Source organism: Wyeomyia smithii, chromosome 3 (assembly GCF_029784165.1).
Source record: "Wyeomyia smithii strain HCP4-BCI-WySm-NY-G18 chromosome 3, ASM2978416v1, whole genome shotgun sequence".
NCBI lineage: Eukaryota > Metazoa > Arthropoda > Insecta > Diptera > Culicidae > Wyeomyia > Wyeomyia smithii.
The window spans coordinates 97,601,045-97,621,076 of NC_073696.1; the positions used below are offsets into that span (position 1 = coordinate 97,601,045).

The 20,032-nt window shown below is 37.8% G+C and overlaps 1 protein-coding gene across 2 annotated transcripts in view; it reads right to left on the minus strand.

Annotated features, from left to right (window-relative positions):
- LOC129729639 (hemicentin-1-like) overlaps nucleotides 1–12,048 on the minus strand; it is a 209,840-nt gene extending 197,792 nt beyond the window's left edge. The window contains exon 1 of one of the 2 annotated variants that reach the window (XM_055688358.1): nucleotides 10,913–12,048. In XM_055688358.1, coding sequence (XP_055544333.1) covers nucleotides 10,913–10,970 — 58 coding nt within the window. In that variant the 5' untranslated portion in view covers nucleotides 10,971–12,048. Of the gene's footprint in view, nucleotides 1–589; nucleotides 711–10,912 lie in introns of those variants that run through there. The other variant, XM_055688359.1, reaches the window with a different exon arrangement.
- Between the last annotated feature and the right edge of the window lie 7,984 nt (nucleotides 12,049–20,032).

Consider the following 20,032-nt stretch of genomic DNA (forward strand, 5'->3'; position numbering starts at 1 on the left):
AAAAACTTTAACTATTGGTAGACTTCGCACACAGCAAACGAAGAGCTGAGGATATTGCCATTCTCCCCTGTCTGCGGCAGACGGCAAACGTCATATCCATCCATGAATGAATAGTTTTGATCACGCTGTAAGTTGTATTGCGGAACTTTATGAAACCCCTAACCGTCTAAATTTGCTCGTTTTATTCGTGCACACCTTCACGCTGCCATCAGAAACGGTTTCTCTCTCGAGTGCAGCGAACACGGATAAGAGGGAATTATGCGTAGCAGGGTGCCACCGGGTTGCGACTGACTTGATTCCCTCGTTTACCATGATTTGGTAAATATTTTGCGCTACGGTTTCCGAAAGGCAAATAATTCAAAGCCAGCTGCCCTGTACCGTGCGCTCCCGGTGTTACTTCCGAATGCCGCTAGGGTATCTTTGCCATTACCTGTATAGTTACGGTTGGCTATTCAAGGCAAAAAATCTGGTTTCGGAGGCCAACTGCGAAAATTGCCCTGTCCAATGCAGGTTTTGGCGAAATAATAGGAAAACTGGTTCCAATGCAACTAGCAATACTAGCAGAAAGCCAGAATAAAAGAATTATTACCTCAAGTTTAAACGATCGTAGCTGTTGATTGACTTCAGCCAGTTTATGAAACTAGAAGTGATCTATTGGGCGCAGATCGAACTATCTAATGATTACAGTAACTTGCCATCGGAATGCTCGAATCGTAAAGCAACACTTCAAACTGCAGTGTAATCGAAACAGCGCCGAACTCGATAAAATTAGATTAAAAGAATTCACTTTATGGCGGCAGCCCGTCGTCGTAGGCAGTGCCCGCGCATGTGTTCGGCTCACTTTTCACTGTCTTTTAAAACTGTTTATAAACATTAGCAAATGTGTTTACACAGTAGACTCATCAAGTTGGCTTCTTTCTTGCCTCTTGTGCGCCGTTTGCCGCTTCGGAACCGAACGCTTTTTCACCGGATCCACTCTCCAGCAAGAAGCGATGCCGCCAACCCAGTGCAATATATTTCATTCTCTTTCCCATTTGTCAATAACATCCTATTAGTAGGTATAGGATAGAAACGGTTGCTTTCTTTCCAGGTATTTCAAACGGAAATACCTACCTCCACCTTTCAAGCACTGACTTGACTTGTTTCATTTTGGGGGCTGCAAGATTAATACGCGGTTCTTAGATTTTCCACTCCGGAAATATTTATGGGTGTGCTTGGGTGCCACTGCATTGGTCCGAACCGTGTGTAGTGCAATATTGTGCTGTTGAGAGAAAAAAGATGTTCCCGGGGGATTTGAAGTAGATTCGGCAGATTAAAAGCTTTGAGCGTATTAATTCGCACCCAGAAAAAGTTATTGTGGAAGAAAGAGAGAACCAAACGAAGACGAGGGACGAAAAAACGATTTGTTTTTTGTTGAGTTTGTGACTAGGGTTGATGTGTTTTTAATCTTTTCATAACTCTTAAAACATTTCAGCATGAAACTTTGACGAAAATTTCCACTTTGTTTCGCCATAAGTTGAGAAAATGATAGGTTTCTCTAAACTAGTGTTCTCGACAAGTTAAATTGCAGTTTTAAAAGAAAAATCGAGTGAAAAAAAACTTTTTCCATGATGGAAAAATAAAAACAATTATTAAAAAAATGATAAAATAATCAATACCTAAAATGGTAAAAATGCACAATATATTGATTACGCAATTCGGAAAATCGGTTTTTTTACCAGCGCTTTTGCATGAGAGTGCAAAATAACCGCCATCTTTTCATGACCCAAAAATAACATGCAACATCATGGAGCCAAAAATATGTCACATACAACCCAGTGCAAAATATAGGCGCCTCTAAAGCCTGGTTACTAAGACAAAGAAATATTCCACTATCCAGCAATGTTCTTTCTCTATTTCTTCATTTTTTCATTATTCGTAAAAAAAAGTCATCCGTCAGAGTGGCACTGAAAACGTATTTGTTTAACTTTCATCGTTTCAAATTTGCTGAAAATGTATTACTCTGAGTTATGCTGCGTAGACTATAATTTAGTAAATTCGGCGTAACAGTGGCGTAGCAGTGGCGTTACGACTAATGATATATGAGGAAAATATGACCCCAAACAAAACCGGCTTCGGAAAGTCCGCTCTTGGATCAATTTTGATGTTTCATTTTCATAAAGCTTACTGTATGACAATGTATGCAGTTTGCGAGGAATGAAAATGAACGGGAATAGAAGGTGTGACTTAAGGCTTAGAAAAAATTTTCCCTCGTCCAGACGGGACTCGAACCCGCAATCTCCGTTGTTCGTTGTTCGGGTTCGAATCCCGTCTGGACGAGGGAAATTTTTTCCTAAGCCTAAAGTACACCTTCTATTCCCGTTTATTTTCATTCCTCGCAAACTGCATACATTGCCCGCTTTACTAAACTTAAAATGTAAGTCATATGACAAAAACTTAAATTAGTTCGTAAAGTTGCTGTATGATTTTCATTTTCACATTACCAAAGGAACAGTGAAGACCATTTGATTGAATTTCTAGCTAATGTTATTGCGTTACCATGGACAATGCGCGTGAAATATTTCAACATAATATGACAGCTCGTTACAACGTACAATCAAAAACACCATATCAAGAAGACTGGGAACTCTGCCTGAGATTGAGCGACAGTTATGGCAGCGCAGTCTTTTGAGTAAAAGTGGAACTGAAGCATGCTAGCGTGTGTGCTGGTGATGCGAATGCGAGCCGAACGCTCCGGCTGGACTACCACATACACACACTCTGCCTTCGCAGCGATGTAATTACCAGCACTTTCATAGCAAACTTTCACCTTTATTGGATGGAGTGCGCTGTTTGATTTGACGCTTGTCATTTGTATGGGATCGAGCCAGAGATGCCAGTCTTCTTGATAGGATGTTTTTGGTACAATGCACAGTGGTGCGAGAGCTCAAAATCATAATTTTTTTGACGAAGGACTACGTCTTTGTTTTCTATGCTAGATTACATTTTGTAAAATTGAAAATGAAACTGGCAAATGTTGCGTCAGCTCTCAAACGATTAAAGCAAGCGAACGACTTAATGCATCTTAGTCATTCATGTGTCGGTGGATAGATAAAATGTATGACAATTATTTGATATAATGTTTAATGGTGAAAATAGGTCTAAAAAATCCAAAGTTAAGCTTTCCTATACATTTCCCTCGCTATTGCCTTGCTTCCCGATAACATGGACATGGACATGGATAATATGGACGGAATAAATTCCACTGCCTATATATTCTGACTCAACAAAGTGTTTTGTTTCGTTTCTCTTCCTCGAGACTGCGTGGCCACGCCTTTAGTGCGAAAATCTACGCTCAACTTAACACAAAAGACTGCGTGTAGAAAGATCAGCTTCATTCTTGTTCGTCACGCGGTAGCGAGTGGAGTATGGCTGTTAGAGGCACGCGACATTAGAAAACGAGAGCTGCGTGAGAGTCAACTTTCAGGCACTGCGGTACACCTTATCTTACCTTATTTTGCATACGACAGCAACTGGTATCATTATATGCTGCAAGATATTTTGCTGGCTCAGCTACCGAAGGGCAGAACGGAGAGCAAATTTACTGTGATCATCAGCGTTCTGTAGCACACATTTCTATTTGAAAATTATGGAATCCATTCTTTTCAGAACTATAAATGCTTGAAGATAAGAGATATGAAAACTGTCACAACTACTACTAGTGGGAAATGTTCATGTATTTCTCAAAAATCATTTTCACAATAACGACCAGGGCACCAAAGATAAAAGGTAGTGTTTACTATGAACAGTTTATCGCAGCAAGGTATAACCCTCATTATAGGAAATTTCACTGCTAAATTGGGTGACATTCCGGTTCAATTGTTCCTTTGTATCCAGTCGAACACCGTTATCGGTCAAATATCGATAACGCAGATTACTTAATCTAGAACCAGGGTAATTTCGCATCAGAAAAGCACAAATTTTCTTTTGGTGCTCATGGCAATAATTCAGTAGTATTGAAGGTGTTTTGTTTCGTTTCTCTTTCTCAAATCTACGTCGCTCCGTTTTCATTGCAAAAATCTACGCTCAACTCGATACAAAAGACCGCCTGTAGAAAATTCAACTTCATTCTTGTTCTTAACACGATAGCAAGTGGAACCCTTATACATGTGTTAGATACACGGTGTATAACAGGCGTAGTGAAATATGTTAAACAAGAGTTAAAATTAATATCTAAATTTGTCCTACGTCACCATTTTCTACAACCCCAAGGGCTGTATACCTTGTAGTATTTTCTTCTACTCTTTAAATAATTGGCTTTATTGACATACTGTCTTCAAAAGATATTCGAATAAATTAAAAACCTTAAAGAATGGCAACAAGTTTTAGTTCGGAACTAGTAGCGCTGCAAAAAATAACTTATCAGTCTCACTCTATATAGAAGTGGTGTCTTCGGTAAATTTGTGGATGTTTTCACAAAAAACTGAAGACTTTTTTCTTCGATTTTTTTTACCTTGGAGATACATCGTTTCGTATCAGACTAGTCCTTAAAATTCGATTGTTTCGAATTTGGAAGACAAAAATGTTCAGCATATATTTGTATATAATTAAACCACACAACTTTGTGACACAAAAAGATAGCTTCTACACTGACCGAGCTATTGCCAAAAATCAAAGTTGTGTTTTTGTTTTCATTTTCTCTCCAAATATTAGTTTTATTGTCATACTATCTTCGGAAGATATTTAGCCTCAAACATTGCACTGCAAAACCTAACTATTCAGTCTTGCACTTTAGAGAAATGGTGCCTTCAGAATATCAGATAATATTATCTCAAACAACTTTGCTGGAGACAGTTTGCTTTTTACTCTTCATGTTTTGAAGATATAACGTTTTAAATTAAACTAGTCTTTAAAATAGTTATTTTTTTAATGTCTAAACACTGTAGTTTTTAGAAAGCAACGATGTTAAGCATATATTTGTATATCATCTAAGCACACAACTTTGTAGAAGATATAAAAAAGATAGCTTCTGCACAGTTCAAGTTATTGCCAAAAAAAAAAATTTGAAAAACATGTATTTTTGAACTGCATATCAAGCAACAAAAATATTAGAAGCGACAAACGTTTCAATCAATTTCGAAGAGTTATTATGATAGTAATTCATCCTATGCAGAATTCGTCTGCTAGTTTTTACTTGAATGCAATCTGGAGATGTACGAAAAAAATATATCTTCAAACATTTTTTGGCAATAACTGGGTCCTCATGGAAGCTATCCTCTTCGTGTCTTCTACAAAGCTGTGTGTTTCGATTATGTGCAAATATATGCTGAATATTGTTGCCTTTTTAATGCTACAGTTTCTTGACATTCAAAAAAATCGAATTTTGAGGACTAGTCTGATACGAAAGGATGTATTTCTATAGCAAGAGGGGTTAGAAGAAAAAAGAATATAATCTGGATACTAGCATTTGAAGAGCAAATGAAAAAGGTTCACGATTTTGAGCTCTCGTACCACTGTACAGTGGTCCAATAAGGCAAAAAGTGGAACTCAATTCCATAGTGCCTTTCACCTTCATCCTAGCTTCGTAGTGTCTTCGGAACAATTGCTTGTATGGATGATTCGCATAATCGCAAATTGTCGGAATTTATAAAAAGTTTACAATACTACAAATAAAGAAGACTTACTTTTTTTGGTAAGAGAGGAATGGTTTTCGCAGGAAAGTTGTACAAGATTCAAAAATATGAAACTGTGTTGAACAAATGAAAATCCTATCTTCATTCGGTACAAAGCTATAAAGTATGTTATATGGAACGCACTTGAAATTTAGTTTTTGTGCCTAGCTTTAGTTAGATAAATTTTACACGGAAGTGTTGTTCAGAGGAATTGTTGGGACACACAAACCACACATTTTTGCCAAAGACTGACAAAGTTATATCATATTTTAGCTTATTTTTTCGATAAAGTCAAGAACGTAGAGGTTAAAGAGAGGCAAGTTTAATCATGATGTCAATACTTTTTCTCGAAGTTAAACTGAAATACTATAAACTCTTGCAGGTTCTATTTGGTTCAATGCACCAATAAAGAGACTGGCGAGCTTATGTTAAAGTAGGTTTTGTGTATTTAAAATACTTTTTTTTGTGTTAAGAGATATAGGAATGGTTTATTTTGCGAAGTTTTAGAACGTGAAAAAATATGAAACTTTGCTGAACAAACAAAATTCCTATTTCATTAGGTACAGCGTTACAGAGTATTTTATTTTAAAAGTTAGTTTTTTGTACTTAACTTTTGATAGTTACCTTTACAAGAAAACTTTATTCTAAAGAAGCATGAGGGCATACAAAAGACACAATTTTGTTCAAGACCACAAACGTTCAGAACTTTTCCTCACAAAGTTATAGCGTATTTTAGCTCATTTATCGATAATTTCAAAAACGTATAGAATAAAGAGTGTGTGAGTTGGGACGGATGGAACGCATAACAGTTTTAAGTACTCGAGCTTAGCTTTGAGAAAAGGTATTGACTTATTACCTTATATGTTCTTGAAATTATCGGAAAAATAAGCTAAAATATGCTAAAACATTGAAAAGAGAAGTCCTGAAGACGTGCGGTCTTCAACAAAAACGTGTGTTTTGTATTCCCTAATGCTTCTTTAGAACAACGTTTTCTTGTAAAATGTAACTAGCAAAAGTTAAGTACAAAAAACTAAGTTTTAAGTGAGTTCCATATAATATACCTCATAACTTTGTACCGAGTGTAGATAGGATTTTCATTCGCTCAACAAAGTTTCATATTTTTTAATCTTCTACAACTTACCTGAATAAACTATTCCTATACCTCTCAACACAAAAAAGTTAGTTTTTTTTAATTTTTGGTACAGTAAACTTTTCATAATTTTTGACAATTTTCGATTTTGCAAACAAATGTTCCGAAGACACTATCAAGCTAGGATGAAGGTGGAAGGCGCTATGGAGTGAAGTTCTACTTTTTGCTTCACTAGACCACTGTGCATTGTGCAATGGTCGGAAAATAAAAATTTACGGCAAAAAATATTTTTTGGGGGTAACTTGTTGGTTTTCTACTGTAACAGATTTTGTCTTTTGAAAAAAGTGTAATGACAACGGGCTGACAACATAAACATAGGTAAATATCATACTTTTACCCGAAAAAAAAAACATAATATTTCATCAGTGTATACAAAAGAATATTTATACTAATTGCCTTCCTTAATGTGTTTTGGACCAAGTTGCTATGATATACGAATAATTTCGTTACATAGATTGTTGAAGGTCACTAGTGGAGCTCTCAAGCACACTATCAGGAACTGTGCTTACATTTGATGTTTTTGATGGTCAAAATTATAAAATTTCCACATATTTTCTATGCGTCCTGTGGCAGACACTGTCAGGTTTAAATCCATTGCTTTTTCACTTTTAGGAAACTGATATAATACACTCTTAATTGCATGCAAACATACAATAACAGCTTTAGTAGGATTTTGTATATTCCAACATATCCAGAAAAAATATATTTCTTTATTTTTGAAAGAGGTAATTTAGAAGGTGTTTTCGACAGAAACCGTTATATGTATCGAGATTTCAGTAACTACTCAAAACTTCCTGAACAGGAAATTCACGTTTTGGTAATTTTGGCCGCTTCTCTATATGGCGACCATCTTATGTGCAACTATGAAAATCTAGCATATATCTGAAAGAGTGTTCATTGGAAGTGAAAATTGAAAAAGATTGGTTCTAAAAAAAAAAAAAAAATTAAATTAATTTTATCAGCACTGGCCAGCTATACGCTGTTATCCTTACGCTTTTTACTGTTGGTAGAAACTTCATACTAAACTCGTAAAAACAATATTTACACCTTTTTTCTATTCCGCGTATAAACAAGTTGCAGTTAGACTACAAAAAAATAAGCAGAAAGTCTACTTTTTTACATCATGCACTTTGCAAAAATGTTTCTCGTACGCTTTTAAATGTTTCATCCGTTGCTTTTTGCTCTTCCCAGAAGGCACAAAAACCGCCAAATTCATATGTTATGGTTGTTATTCAACTAATCAAATTTTCATATTTGTGATAAAGTATGCAATTTCCCATAACAATAAAAAATCGGTGTGATCGGGTTTAATTGTTAACTAAAGTACTAAGATTTTTCGCTAATCACCCCCAGGTTTTTTCGCTAATAATGCTTTACGAATACTTAAAAATGAAAAAAAAACTATTCCGATCCAATGTTGCCCTAAATTATAAAAAAACATTGGAGCCAGAGAAAAATGCAATTGATTCATTTTTCAAGGCAAAGGTGAAGAAAAATGCAGGAAAAACAATCATTAATAGCGTGTTTAACAACCACGAAAAAATCAATAACGCGACAAGAAAATCCGGAGTGATTCGCGTTTAGGGCGCAACTAAAAAATATTGTATAAAATTCTTTTGTATAAATCGATTAAATCAAGTTTTTAGTAAAGGGCGATAAAACAGTTTACCCAAAACAAAAGATACTTTGGAAATAGGCCCTTTACATTGTTTTGAAGCAACGGGCTTATTTGCGAAATATTTCGTAAACAGGCGACAGTAAAGGACGGATCAACTTTTGTTTTCAAAATAGAGGCGCATTTGAAGGGGCGCAACTGAAGAAAAAATAAAAACAAGGCGAAAGAAAGATGGGCGTATCTCGTTGTCAGAATGCTTTAAGGCTCATTAGGAAAAGGTTAGAAGAAAAGCGCAGATTTAAGCCATAAACGCACAAATTTAATGTAGTATTGTTAGGAAACTATAATCCAGGTTTATTTTACGTCGATTTTTGGTATTGATGTTAATGTTAGTCACTTCCTTTGAAATTACGATTTGAAAATGAACTTGCAAATTTTCAAACTGATATTCCTCAATGTTTATCTTTTGTTAGTTGCGCCCTTATCGTAAATCACTCCGGAAATCTTTTCATCATTAGTTGGATAAATTTGGTTCTTCATATGTGAATTACGATAGGTCCTTTGAATTTTGCTGCTCATATCATAGGCAGGAGTGCGCCAGAGTGTCGTATAGTCATTGCTTTCCGGGTTCGTCGCTTCAACGTTATGTTTATGAGAAAACTCATTTAAGTCTCTGAAAAAGATGTCTGTTCTAGGGGCACCAGCATTCACAGGAATGGTTAAAAAGCTATAATCTTTCTTTTTTTTTTTCAAATTAAGCTCAGGGCCAAACCTGTGTTTACCAGTGTAATCTATTACTACTGCCCCCCTTGAACTTAACTTTTTTTTAGCCTTACAGAAAAAATATCAATGAGGAAATACTTTTCTCTTGAGCATTTTTCTGTCTACTTTGTGTCAATTAATTATGCGATTCATTCCTCGCTTTTGGTGAAACAATTTTTGGAGCTAACACCCGAAGCAAATAAAAAGTTGCAAATTCAAAGAAACTTTCTAGTACGTATAGTTTAATTTATTGTGTTCAACATAAAATACTGTTTATGATAACTGTAGCTAGGCAATTAATTGCACATAAAACACTTGTTGGTACAACTCTTCCAAGGTTGAACGTACAAAAACCATTTCCAGCTGTGAATCAGAGCAAAAATTCACTCGATTGATTCGAATCCGCCGCGTGCAACCTGACCAACGATAACGCTAATTTATGCAGCTCCATTAGAATAGTCATTAACAAATCAGCCGCTTTTAATTCGCCCTTCCGAAGATGGGCCCTAATGAAGCGGGAGTCATTATGATCTAAGTTTCCACCAATTACGCCCACTAATCTTGATTCAATTTGACAAACAGCTGCACTCGTTTTTGGCAGATTTCGTTAATAGGTCCAAAAATTGCCCATTGTTTCGGGTGTCTTGGCCTACCGCAGGCTACAAACTGTAACGCTCTTACGGCTTCGTGCCGGTTTGTGCGTGTATTTTTTTTTCCATCGACGTCAACCAACGAAATTGTTGAATAATACACTTTTGTAATGTTCGCAGAGTGTTTGCACTGCAGCATTTTTCATGAACCGAACGCTAACTTATCCAGCTGGGTGGCTTAGGCTCACATGGTGCTTGATGTTATTACAACGGTTCCCTTCTCCTCCGGCAAACTTGCAACCAGTTCGCGGTTGCTGCATTCAATCCACACGCGAAAGCTCCGTCCGCCAACAATGGCGGTTGGTGGCCATAAAACGATCGGTGAACGGCTGCGAAGCCTTGAGCCTTGAGTTGCGAGTTTGTTGCTGCTGCTGCGAAAGGCATTAGCGGAATACGGCTACTCGGACAAAGCTGTACTCTGGTGGCCGACCGGTCTCCAGTAGATTCAAACCTTAACCGAGTGTCTGCCGAGAGTTGGCTAGTTAATGGTAATTAATGTCGAGAAACAGAGGGATTTCGCTACATGCAATTGTAAGAGAAATTGAAATGGATTCACAGCAGAATCCGAGAGACCAAAAGTGTACAAGTGGCTTTGACTAATAAAACTAATGAACTCTGTTGGTCAACCTTTGTCTAAGACAATCGAATTTGGTACTGAACTCTTTTGAAGATTGAATTAAATAGACACTGCTTTTTCATTACGATAGGTTAGGAAAAATCGGAAACCGTGAAGCATGCAAGGGTACATATGGCCGAATTACATAAACAGTTCAAAGAAGCTGTTCAAGACTCGACCCTATGGTGGGTGTAGATTCACGGTTATGGCAAATATAGATTTTTGGAAAACCATCGCCTTAACATGAATGTTTTCCTCTGTTAAACAGGGAAGTTAACTACAGTGTCACAAAACGGTTCTACATTTCGTTTGTCCAACGACGTATCTGAAAGCTGATTCATTCTTTCGTGGGCGGTTTTCCAGAATGTACCCCAGTATAGCAAACAAAGACGTAGTTCTGCCACAAAAGTTTGATCATTAAACCTGGTAGTTAATGCATCGGTCGAAGATTGTCACTGCAAAACTTACCTTTTGAGAAAATCCTTGAGGTATCCATGCTGGACAAGCCTCGTATGGCAATTTGCATCGGTCAGTTGAAACTAATCGACAGTCTATGCGCACCGCGGTAAATCCTAAGAAGTTCAGCCTCAACGTGTACGTTCCGGTTCAATTATCACACGTACAAAAACAAACACACCAACTGGAACCGAACTGAAACGGAGCGTTTATTTTCCTTCGTTGTTCTCGATCGCTTACTGCACCATAATGACGGCTTGCCGTGAATCGGTCGAATTACGACCGCGAAAAGCCCGTTACTAATTCCTGCAGTATCACCCGAAAAAAAACCAATCGATTCACACCATATTTACTGTCGATCAATGTCGGTAACTCTCCTCCAATGTAGTGTGCACTTGAATTTCGTTGTGGCCAAACGCAACTTTGTGTCAAACGGGCACTCGATTTCAGCTGATGCCGCAGTAAACAATTCCTCCGGTCAGCTAGACTTTTGCGTTGATTTAATTTTTTAATGCCACCAGCACTGTATTCAACTGAACCGCGATCACTTATTTTTCTTGCTGTCGTTTTTTGCTTTCTTCCACAAGACTTCAGCTTCGTTTGAACATTTGTTATGTTTCACACTTTCCTTCTATTGCTTCATTTCGCTTTTTACATAGTGCACTTCACCTTCTGCATGTTTCGCTCACCATCTCTTCAGAAGTAAAATGTAAACAAACGCCTGAACCAGCCACAGTAAACAAGTTGCAGTGTAATTAGCGAAATTAAATCATCACAAATTAGCATAATCAATCGAATGCCAATCACTACCGCATCTAATTAGGTATCTCATCCAGTAGCTGAAGTCGAACCAACACCAAATTGTTGTTCAGCCGTTTGACTTCCACAATCCTCAGATGCGTCTATTGTTTCCTTTTGACTCACACACATACACGCGCCCGAACACACCAACCACGGATACGCGCGCTCGCTCGTACTACCGATGCGTGCTCCACGCGCGAAGGTGACGGGATACAAGGGTCAACAGGTAACTCCAGGTAACCAGGAATCACCTTCCCGCTGAGTTTCCTTCTCACTGGCAGTCCAAGAAAACTATAAGCGTTACCGATCTACGTTCCCTACACAACCAATGCGTCGTGATACGATGTGACGACATTCGAAACTAAACAATGCTGCGCCAACGAAAACATCTGCCACCCCGATCGAGTGCGGCTTAAAACGAAGCCGGCCGAAGATAGCCGAACAACACCGACAGCCGTGCGGAGCTTTCCAGCCCAGTTGCCAATAGTAACGTAAAACATTCATTTTATACCCAAAATTGAAATCTTATCTCTTTTAGAGAGTTAAATATATTAATAGCATATTCTTCTAACATTTATTTGATTGATTAAATTTTAAAACGAATTAAAAGCAAACACGCTCATAATTTGCTACTCTAAAGTGAGTTGGATATGACCCATTTTTGAAAAAAGTGGAGGTACCCTAATTTGAGTACTTTTACGGTTACTCACTTCTGAGTGAGGGCGTCATACGTCAAAAACTGATTAGAATCTACTCTGTTTATGCAAACCAGGAATTAACGAAAATGAGTACAAGTTACCCAGTTTGCCTAAATTTGGAAATTTAATGATTTCTGGTTTTTGTAAATCTGACTCAATAAATAAAATAAATTCAGAACAATCAAAATCATAGATTTATTTTTCATCGAAACATTATAAAAGTTTTAAATCATTCACGTGTCTTTATATAATGCGGCAACCAATCGGTTCACAGTTGCCCGTGAACTGTGGCTCATGTTTTTGTACAGTACGCACACCAGAAAATCCGTCATCATCCGTCACCAAACACTGCGAAGGATTTAAATTGTATCGATTGCATGTATTGGGCACTGTACATCGATACAAATGTTTCCGTTCATTATCACGAATAAAAGCCCGACCTAAAACGGCATCGCAGGACACACAACATGCGGTTGTTCATTTTGAAGAGATGTTTTTTATGTTTTCAAATCCTCTGCAATAATGATGTTGGGCTGAAAAGGAATATTGTTACATGTTGTTTGTAATGTAATTGATTAGGAAATTATTGATTTGATGAAAGATCAAATATTTACTGCTAGCAAACGAATAAAAAGCGACACCAATTGTTCTTCGGAAACAGATAATATCGCTGTTGAAAACTTTTGACATATACATATACTCAGGGGTGAGTAAACATCATGGATAATAACTCAAAACTGAGTAAACATGGTAATTATGAAAATTTGGGTAAATGTTACTCAATTATCCAGTACCCGATAACTCACTTTTTGACATTTTACATAAGAATACCAAACTGAGTAGATCCTAATCAAATTAGAGTTAAAATAAAGCAGCGTGAACGTAAAAGTTACCGCAAACTGGCAACCAGGCGTTGCACAGGTAAGCGGCGCTCACAAACCGGGTTCAGCCTGCAAAAGCGGCAACTGCGCATTAACGACCGATGCAAAGAGCTAACGTTCGGCGCGCTCGGAATCCTGTCCTGGCTGTCTGTCCCTTCGCTGTATGCTGCTGTGATGTGGTGAACAGCCTTTCAAGCCTATGTTTGCAGCCGTGGCAAGCAACACAGCGAAGTTGGTGGAAAACATAAGAATGAGGTTGCCGGTGGGTGCAAGGAATGATAATGATTCTGATGGTCGTCGACGACGACGACGGGTGCATGGGAGGTAGATACGAACCTACATTCGCGCAGCTAAAGCGGACTTTGGAAAGAGCCTTTTGTACTGCAAACCTGATGGTTGTTTGGATTCAGATTTTTGCTACTATATTATTGAGTACAAAATATTATGAGTTTTATTGAATGTTTCACGAAGACGAATTCAATTTACCAGAGCAAAAAACGACCAAAACACCTAGAAACTTTCAACTCTTGGTTGAAGGAAGTTGCGTTTCAGTTTAAAAATAACCTCGGCTCGTCCATGTTTACAGTTTTTTGTTTTGTTTTCTCTGTCTGACTTATGCAGCCCTCTTACTTCCTCAGCCAAACACATTCGAAAGTTACCTTTTGATCCCGTCCTTCTAGGCTGCCCATATATTTGCCGAGCCAATTCCATCATCCGACACCTACACAAACAATGATAAGTACGCAGTGCTTTCATACTTTTCTCCTTTCTCAACTGGCAGCTCCGTAACGCGTATAAACTTCGATGCGTTGAAAGTGCCTCTGTACCTCATACGAAGGAAGAAAAGTCCTCGCCGTTTAATTATCATATCTAAATACCATAAATAATGGCCGTCCATTGACATATGGGTGCTTTTACGGTTGGAAGAAAAGAAATATTCATGCATGGATATAAATATAACCTGATCCTCATTCTCTTACTTGAAGCCGAACTCGTCGATTGTGAACCAATGGCCAATGAACTATAAAACGAATGTGATAACTCTATCAAAAGCGGGGTCGCTTGGTTTGGAGTTTTTTTTTTCCCGTACGCGTAAAGTAAAATAAATGTTTAAGTCCAGATCGAGAAACTAGACCCTCGAATTGAAATCTAGCTTTGAGTATGAGGAGAGAAGGCCATGTTTCAATTCCTTTATTGAGGAGTGCGTGATTTTTCGGTTGATAAATCGATTAAGGCGGGTTTCTAGAAGTTAATAAAATTTAAAATTTTTACAATCATTAGTAAAGTTGTAAAATTATTATTAACTTTTCTTAATACAAGTGATCTGTTAAGTTTCCCAAATATTTCCATGCTTCTTAGAACGGAGTAAAACCTTGCTGATATGTTGATGGTACATAAAACTTTATAACTCGAACACTACAAATCCGATCAAAATGACTATTTTCATATTTTTACATGTTTTTAATCTTATTGAAAGCAGAAACTTTCTTCTCTAAATAATTCCTTGGCACATGGTAGCAAATGATCTTTTATGATGTGTTGTAGATAGCACTCTTTATTAATTTGACACCCCTGTCGATGCTTAGCAATAGCAATTTATCTCTGTAGGTTATTGCTTCCCAAACAGCTGAGGCATTCTGGAATCGTTCCACTCTTCTACCGCGACTGAAATATCACGAAAGTATGTTGCATACACACGACCATTCTGCTTGTTTAAAATAGCCTCCAACGTAAACAATTTTTCATCTGAAAAAAATATGTTGTAAGCTGCATGCATCTACAATAGCAATCGGGATCTGCCAACCCTGTCAGCAATATATCTACGAGATAATCCGTGAACCTTTCGTTTCATGAAATCTCCGTGTCCAGGCTAGATTTTGCCTGGATACAGAGATTTCAACCACTTCAATCATCGCTGCAGTCCGCACACTCCGTTTTTACCCGATTTTTTCTTGGGGACAACATTGCCAGTTTCCTCGAATCGTTCAATGGTCCTGTACAGTATTAATCTGCTCAAATTCAGATGTGACAACTTTCTTCTAATTAATATGTTACTCGTTTTAGCAAGATACAAAATCTTGATTCGCTGGCACTCAGATGTGTGTATCATATCCACGGTGACACCCTGTAGCAGGAACTTCAATCGGATTTTTCTAGGAGAAGAATTATTTTTTTTTAAAGATGTTTGAAATGCACCTAATATGCATAAAAATATGTATATTAGGTGCATTTCAGTTATTTTCGTTGTTTTTCAGAAACTGAAAGTGGTCATCTTCGAATTCAAAATGGTGTCCAGGGTCAATGCTTGGCTTCTTTACATCATTTCGATTACGGACCTATCCATATGTAGTAGTATTCGGTTATTTTCGGCTGTTTCCCAAAAATTGCCATTTTACAATTCAAACTGGTGTCTGAGGTCAATTTTTAGCTTCTTGCATCATTCTGGATCCGATGATATTATATTGCGTGGTATTTGGTCACTTCAGGCTATTTTTCAGAAACCCATCGCCATTCGCCATCTTGGATTTGAAAAAGGCATTTAGAGACAATTTCTGGCCCCTGAGCGTCATTCTGGTTTAAGAAACACCCATTTGGGGTAGTTATTTGGTCATTTTTGGCTATTTTCCAGGCACCGAAAGTCGCCATCTTACAATTCGAAATGTTGGCTGAGGTCGATTTGTGGCTTCAGTGCATCATAACAATTCCGCAAATTCGCATGTTGGGTGGTATTTGGCCATTTGCCGTTGTTTTTCTGAAACTGGAAGTCGCCATCTTGGATTTCGAAATGGCATTTGGAGACATGCCAGAAGAAGGAAGGGTGTCGAAACATTATGGACATGTTTGTAACACCTAAAAACATTCACTTGCCAAATTTGGTTATATTTTCTTGATTGGTTCTGGAGCTGTGCGTCTCTTGTAGAAGAGGGAGGGGTGTCAAACCATTATGGATATATTTATAACCTCTAAAAACATCCACCTACCAAATTTGGTTCTATTTACTTGTTTAGTTCTCGAGCTGTGCAGAAATTTGTGTTTCATTTGTATGGAAACCCTTCCTTTCAGAAGAAGGAGGGGTGTCAAAACAATATGGACATATTTGTTACTCCTAAAAACATCCACATGTCAAATTTGGTTCAATTTGCTTGGTTAGTTTTTGAGATGTGCAGAAATTTGTGTTTCATTTGTATGGGGGCCCTTCCTTTTAGAAGAGGGAGGGGTCTCAAACCATCATAGGAACCTTTCTCGGCCCCTAAAACCCCTACATACAAATTTTCACGTCGATCAGTTCAGTAGTTTCCGAGCCTATATGGATCAGACAGACAGACAGATAGACCGGACTGCATTTTTATAGGTATAGATTTTTTTTTTCGTTTTCTTCAGTTGTACGAATCAATGGTGATCTTTAGGAATGCTTTGTAAAATTTTTAGAACCCTGGACAAAAATAGGCTGCCACTAGTAATTCAAGTCCTTCAGTCGTTATCAATTTTCGTTAATTAACAAACTGACCAAAACAGTATTAAAAATTACAGGTTAACAAACCCATGCTACGAGTAGTTAAATCCATTTTCATCAAAAGTAAGGGAAAATTTCTTTGATTGTTTATAAAAAAGAGAAGGATAAAAATTGAGTATATTTACACTTTTATTTGCTACTAGCTGCCCCGGCAAATTTCGTCTCACCCGGTTTTCTCTCCTTATTTGATTGATTTTGAACATTGAAAGCATGAAAATTCTAAATTCTGTAAGGCAAATCGTTTGAAATTATTCTGGTTCCACAAATATCTTTATTGAGGGTATTCAATTATTTTGGATAGACATTTCGGATGTGGGAGTGCTAATGGATGTTGTGTATATGGACTTCAAAACAGCGTTCAATTGTGTGAACTGTGAACCATGACATCCAAGGCCTTCTACCATACTTGTGAGATGGTTTTGATCATACCTGACTGACATAGCTGTATGTGTTAGCATTGAGTCGTCACATTCTGGGCTATTCAATACTTCTCCTGGAGTGCTGCAAGGAAGCAATCTGGGCCCACTTTTGTTCTAACTATTCATCAACGACGTAACTGCGATATTACCGCGAGGAAAACGGCTCCGTGTGCCAAGTTAGAAATCTAGGCGTTATTTTTGATACCCTAGCTTACATAGCTTTGCCAGCTTACATTCCGGACATACTAGGAGGATGCCATCTCAAGAGCCAGCAAGCAGCTGGGGCTCCATATTTTTTGAAATCTGGTGTGCATAAAATTATTATTTGGTGTCCATCTTCTCAGGCAAAGTGCTACGAATTTGTCTCCCTATGTATTTGTGTCCCTATGAATTTGTCCCCCTACGGTGAATAAACTCCAGTACAGAGAAAGCTTTGGCAGTCATGGTCGTTGAATTTGAGCTCTTCGTCAATGGTCACACCGAAATCACAAATAGACGTGATACGTTGGAGTGCTTCAGTTCCTATTCTGTACTTGAACTTGAGCTTGAGCGTTCAAGGCCGCACATTTCGTAGTTGCTCCTCCGTGATCGATCTGAGCTAGAGAAGTTGCACAAGGAACCACGTATATGGCTACTTGGGATTAGTTTGCCATCTTCAGTGTACAACAATTCAGTAGCTAACACTTCGTACGGATCGATAACGGCGCCGGCCACGTCCTTACGATCGTTAGGAAAAGGAAGGAGATGTAACAGTTGTTGTTATAGGGAACCACGTTTACCTCTGCATCTCCACGACTGCGACGGAAAGGAAGGGTTGTGTCACCGTGGTAAGTGACTAAGTCGGACAGTGTCGCGCGCGAAGTTAAATCGTTGCGAAGTACGATTCTTGTCAGAGCCCCCAGGCCTATACGAGTGGCGCGCGCGAATACCAGAAGCACCTAAGTGTTTAAATATTTGTTTATTACTATTTCCAAGTACACGCTTTTATTGAAGCAACATGGACGATCTTCATCTTGACGGTCAGACCGACTTTATATGAATCTTTGCGACTGCGGTGGAAAGGTAGGTTATTTATTTCCATGTCACCGTGGTAATTGTTGGAATCGAGCAATGTTGCGTGCGAAACTCGCTTATTAGAAAAACGAACGATGAGTATTTTTCTTGCCCAACTCCGCATAAGATGGGCGCATAAAGACATCTGCTACTTGTAGCATCCAACTATTTGTCTATTACGAATCCCGAATACCTTAGAGGAAGCAAACGCACGTCGGCCGAAGCGGTTCTTCAGACACATAGATTGCGTTTTGGGTTTTTTTTTTTTTTTAAGGGGGGATTTGTTAGTAGCTTAAGTATTTATGATAAATATATGTAAATAATGAGTATGTGTGTCCAATCACAAATGGTGACTTCTCAACACTGTTAGGAATTTGTAATTTTAATTGTTAGGATTTGTTTGCTTTCGCAATTAGGACTTATCATTCGTAGGGATTTAAACCTACTTGTCAGAAAAGGGGAAGTAAACTTACAACTAACTTAATTGCTAACTTATTGGCTATAAAGAGAGCTTATCGTAGCAATTGAGGATTGCAACGATTTTTGTCGAAAATTGTTAATAATTTTATTTGACATAGCTTCTAATGGTTCAACACCAGTAAGTCTATGTAATTCGAGTGTACTAAACCAAGGAGGACGCTTCAAAATCATTTTCAGAATTTTATTCTGAATCCTTTGGAGCGTTTTCTTCCTTGTTGAACAGCAACTTGACCAGATCGGTACAGCATGAAGCATTGCTGGTCTAAAAATTTGTTTGTAAATCAAAAGTTTGTTCTTTAAACAAAGTTTAGAATTCCTGTTAATGAGAGGATATAAACATCTCGTATATTTAATGCACTTGGCTTGTATACTCTCAATGTGCTCTTTGAAAATAAGTTTTTTATCATAAATTAGTCCCAAGTACTTAACCTTGTCGGACCAACTTAAAATAACCCCATTCATCTTGACAACGTGATTATTGTTTGGCTTGAGGAAAGAAGCCCTAGGCTTATGCGGAAAAATTATCATTTGAGTTTTAGAAGCATTGGGAGAGATTTTCCACTTTATCAAGTAGGAAGAAAAAATATCCAAACTTTTCTGCAATCGACTGCATATGACACGAAGACTTTTTCCTTTTACGGAAATGCTTGTGTCATCGCAGAACAATGACTTTGTGCATCCTGGAGGCAAATCAGGAAGATCTGAAGTGAATATGTTGTACAGGACTGGACCCAAGACTGAACCTTGAGGTACACCTGCTCTGACAGGAAATCTATCAGATTTTGAATTCTGATAGACAACCTGCAGAGTTCGATCAGTAAGATAATTTTTTAAAATTTTGATCAGGAAATTTGGAAAATTAACAGTTTGCAATTTCGCAATCAAACCTTTATGCCAAACACTGTCGAATGCTTTTTCTATGTCTAAAAGAGCAGCTCCAGTGGAATAACCTTCAGATTTGTTAGCTCGTATCATATTAGTAACTCTGAGCAATTGATGAGTTGTGGATCTCCCTGAGAGCACAATGGAATTTTTAGTGAAAATTTTCAATTGCTGCTTCAAAATTGCATATTTTCCCAAATTATGGAAAAATGCAAAAATTACTCCCATTTTAAAACCGGATAAGAACCCAGCTGAAGTTTCAAGTTATCGACCAATCAGTTTGCTTTCTTCAATTAGTAAACTGTTTGAGAGAATTATTCTTAACAGAATGATGTCACACATCAACGAAAATTCAATTTTTGCAAATGAACAGTTTGGATTTTGCCATGGGCATCATGGATACT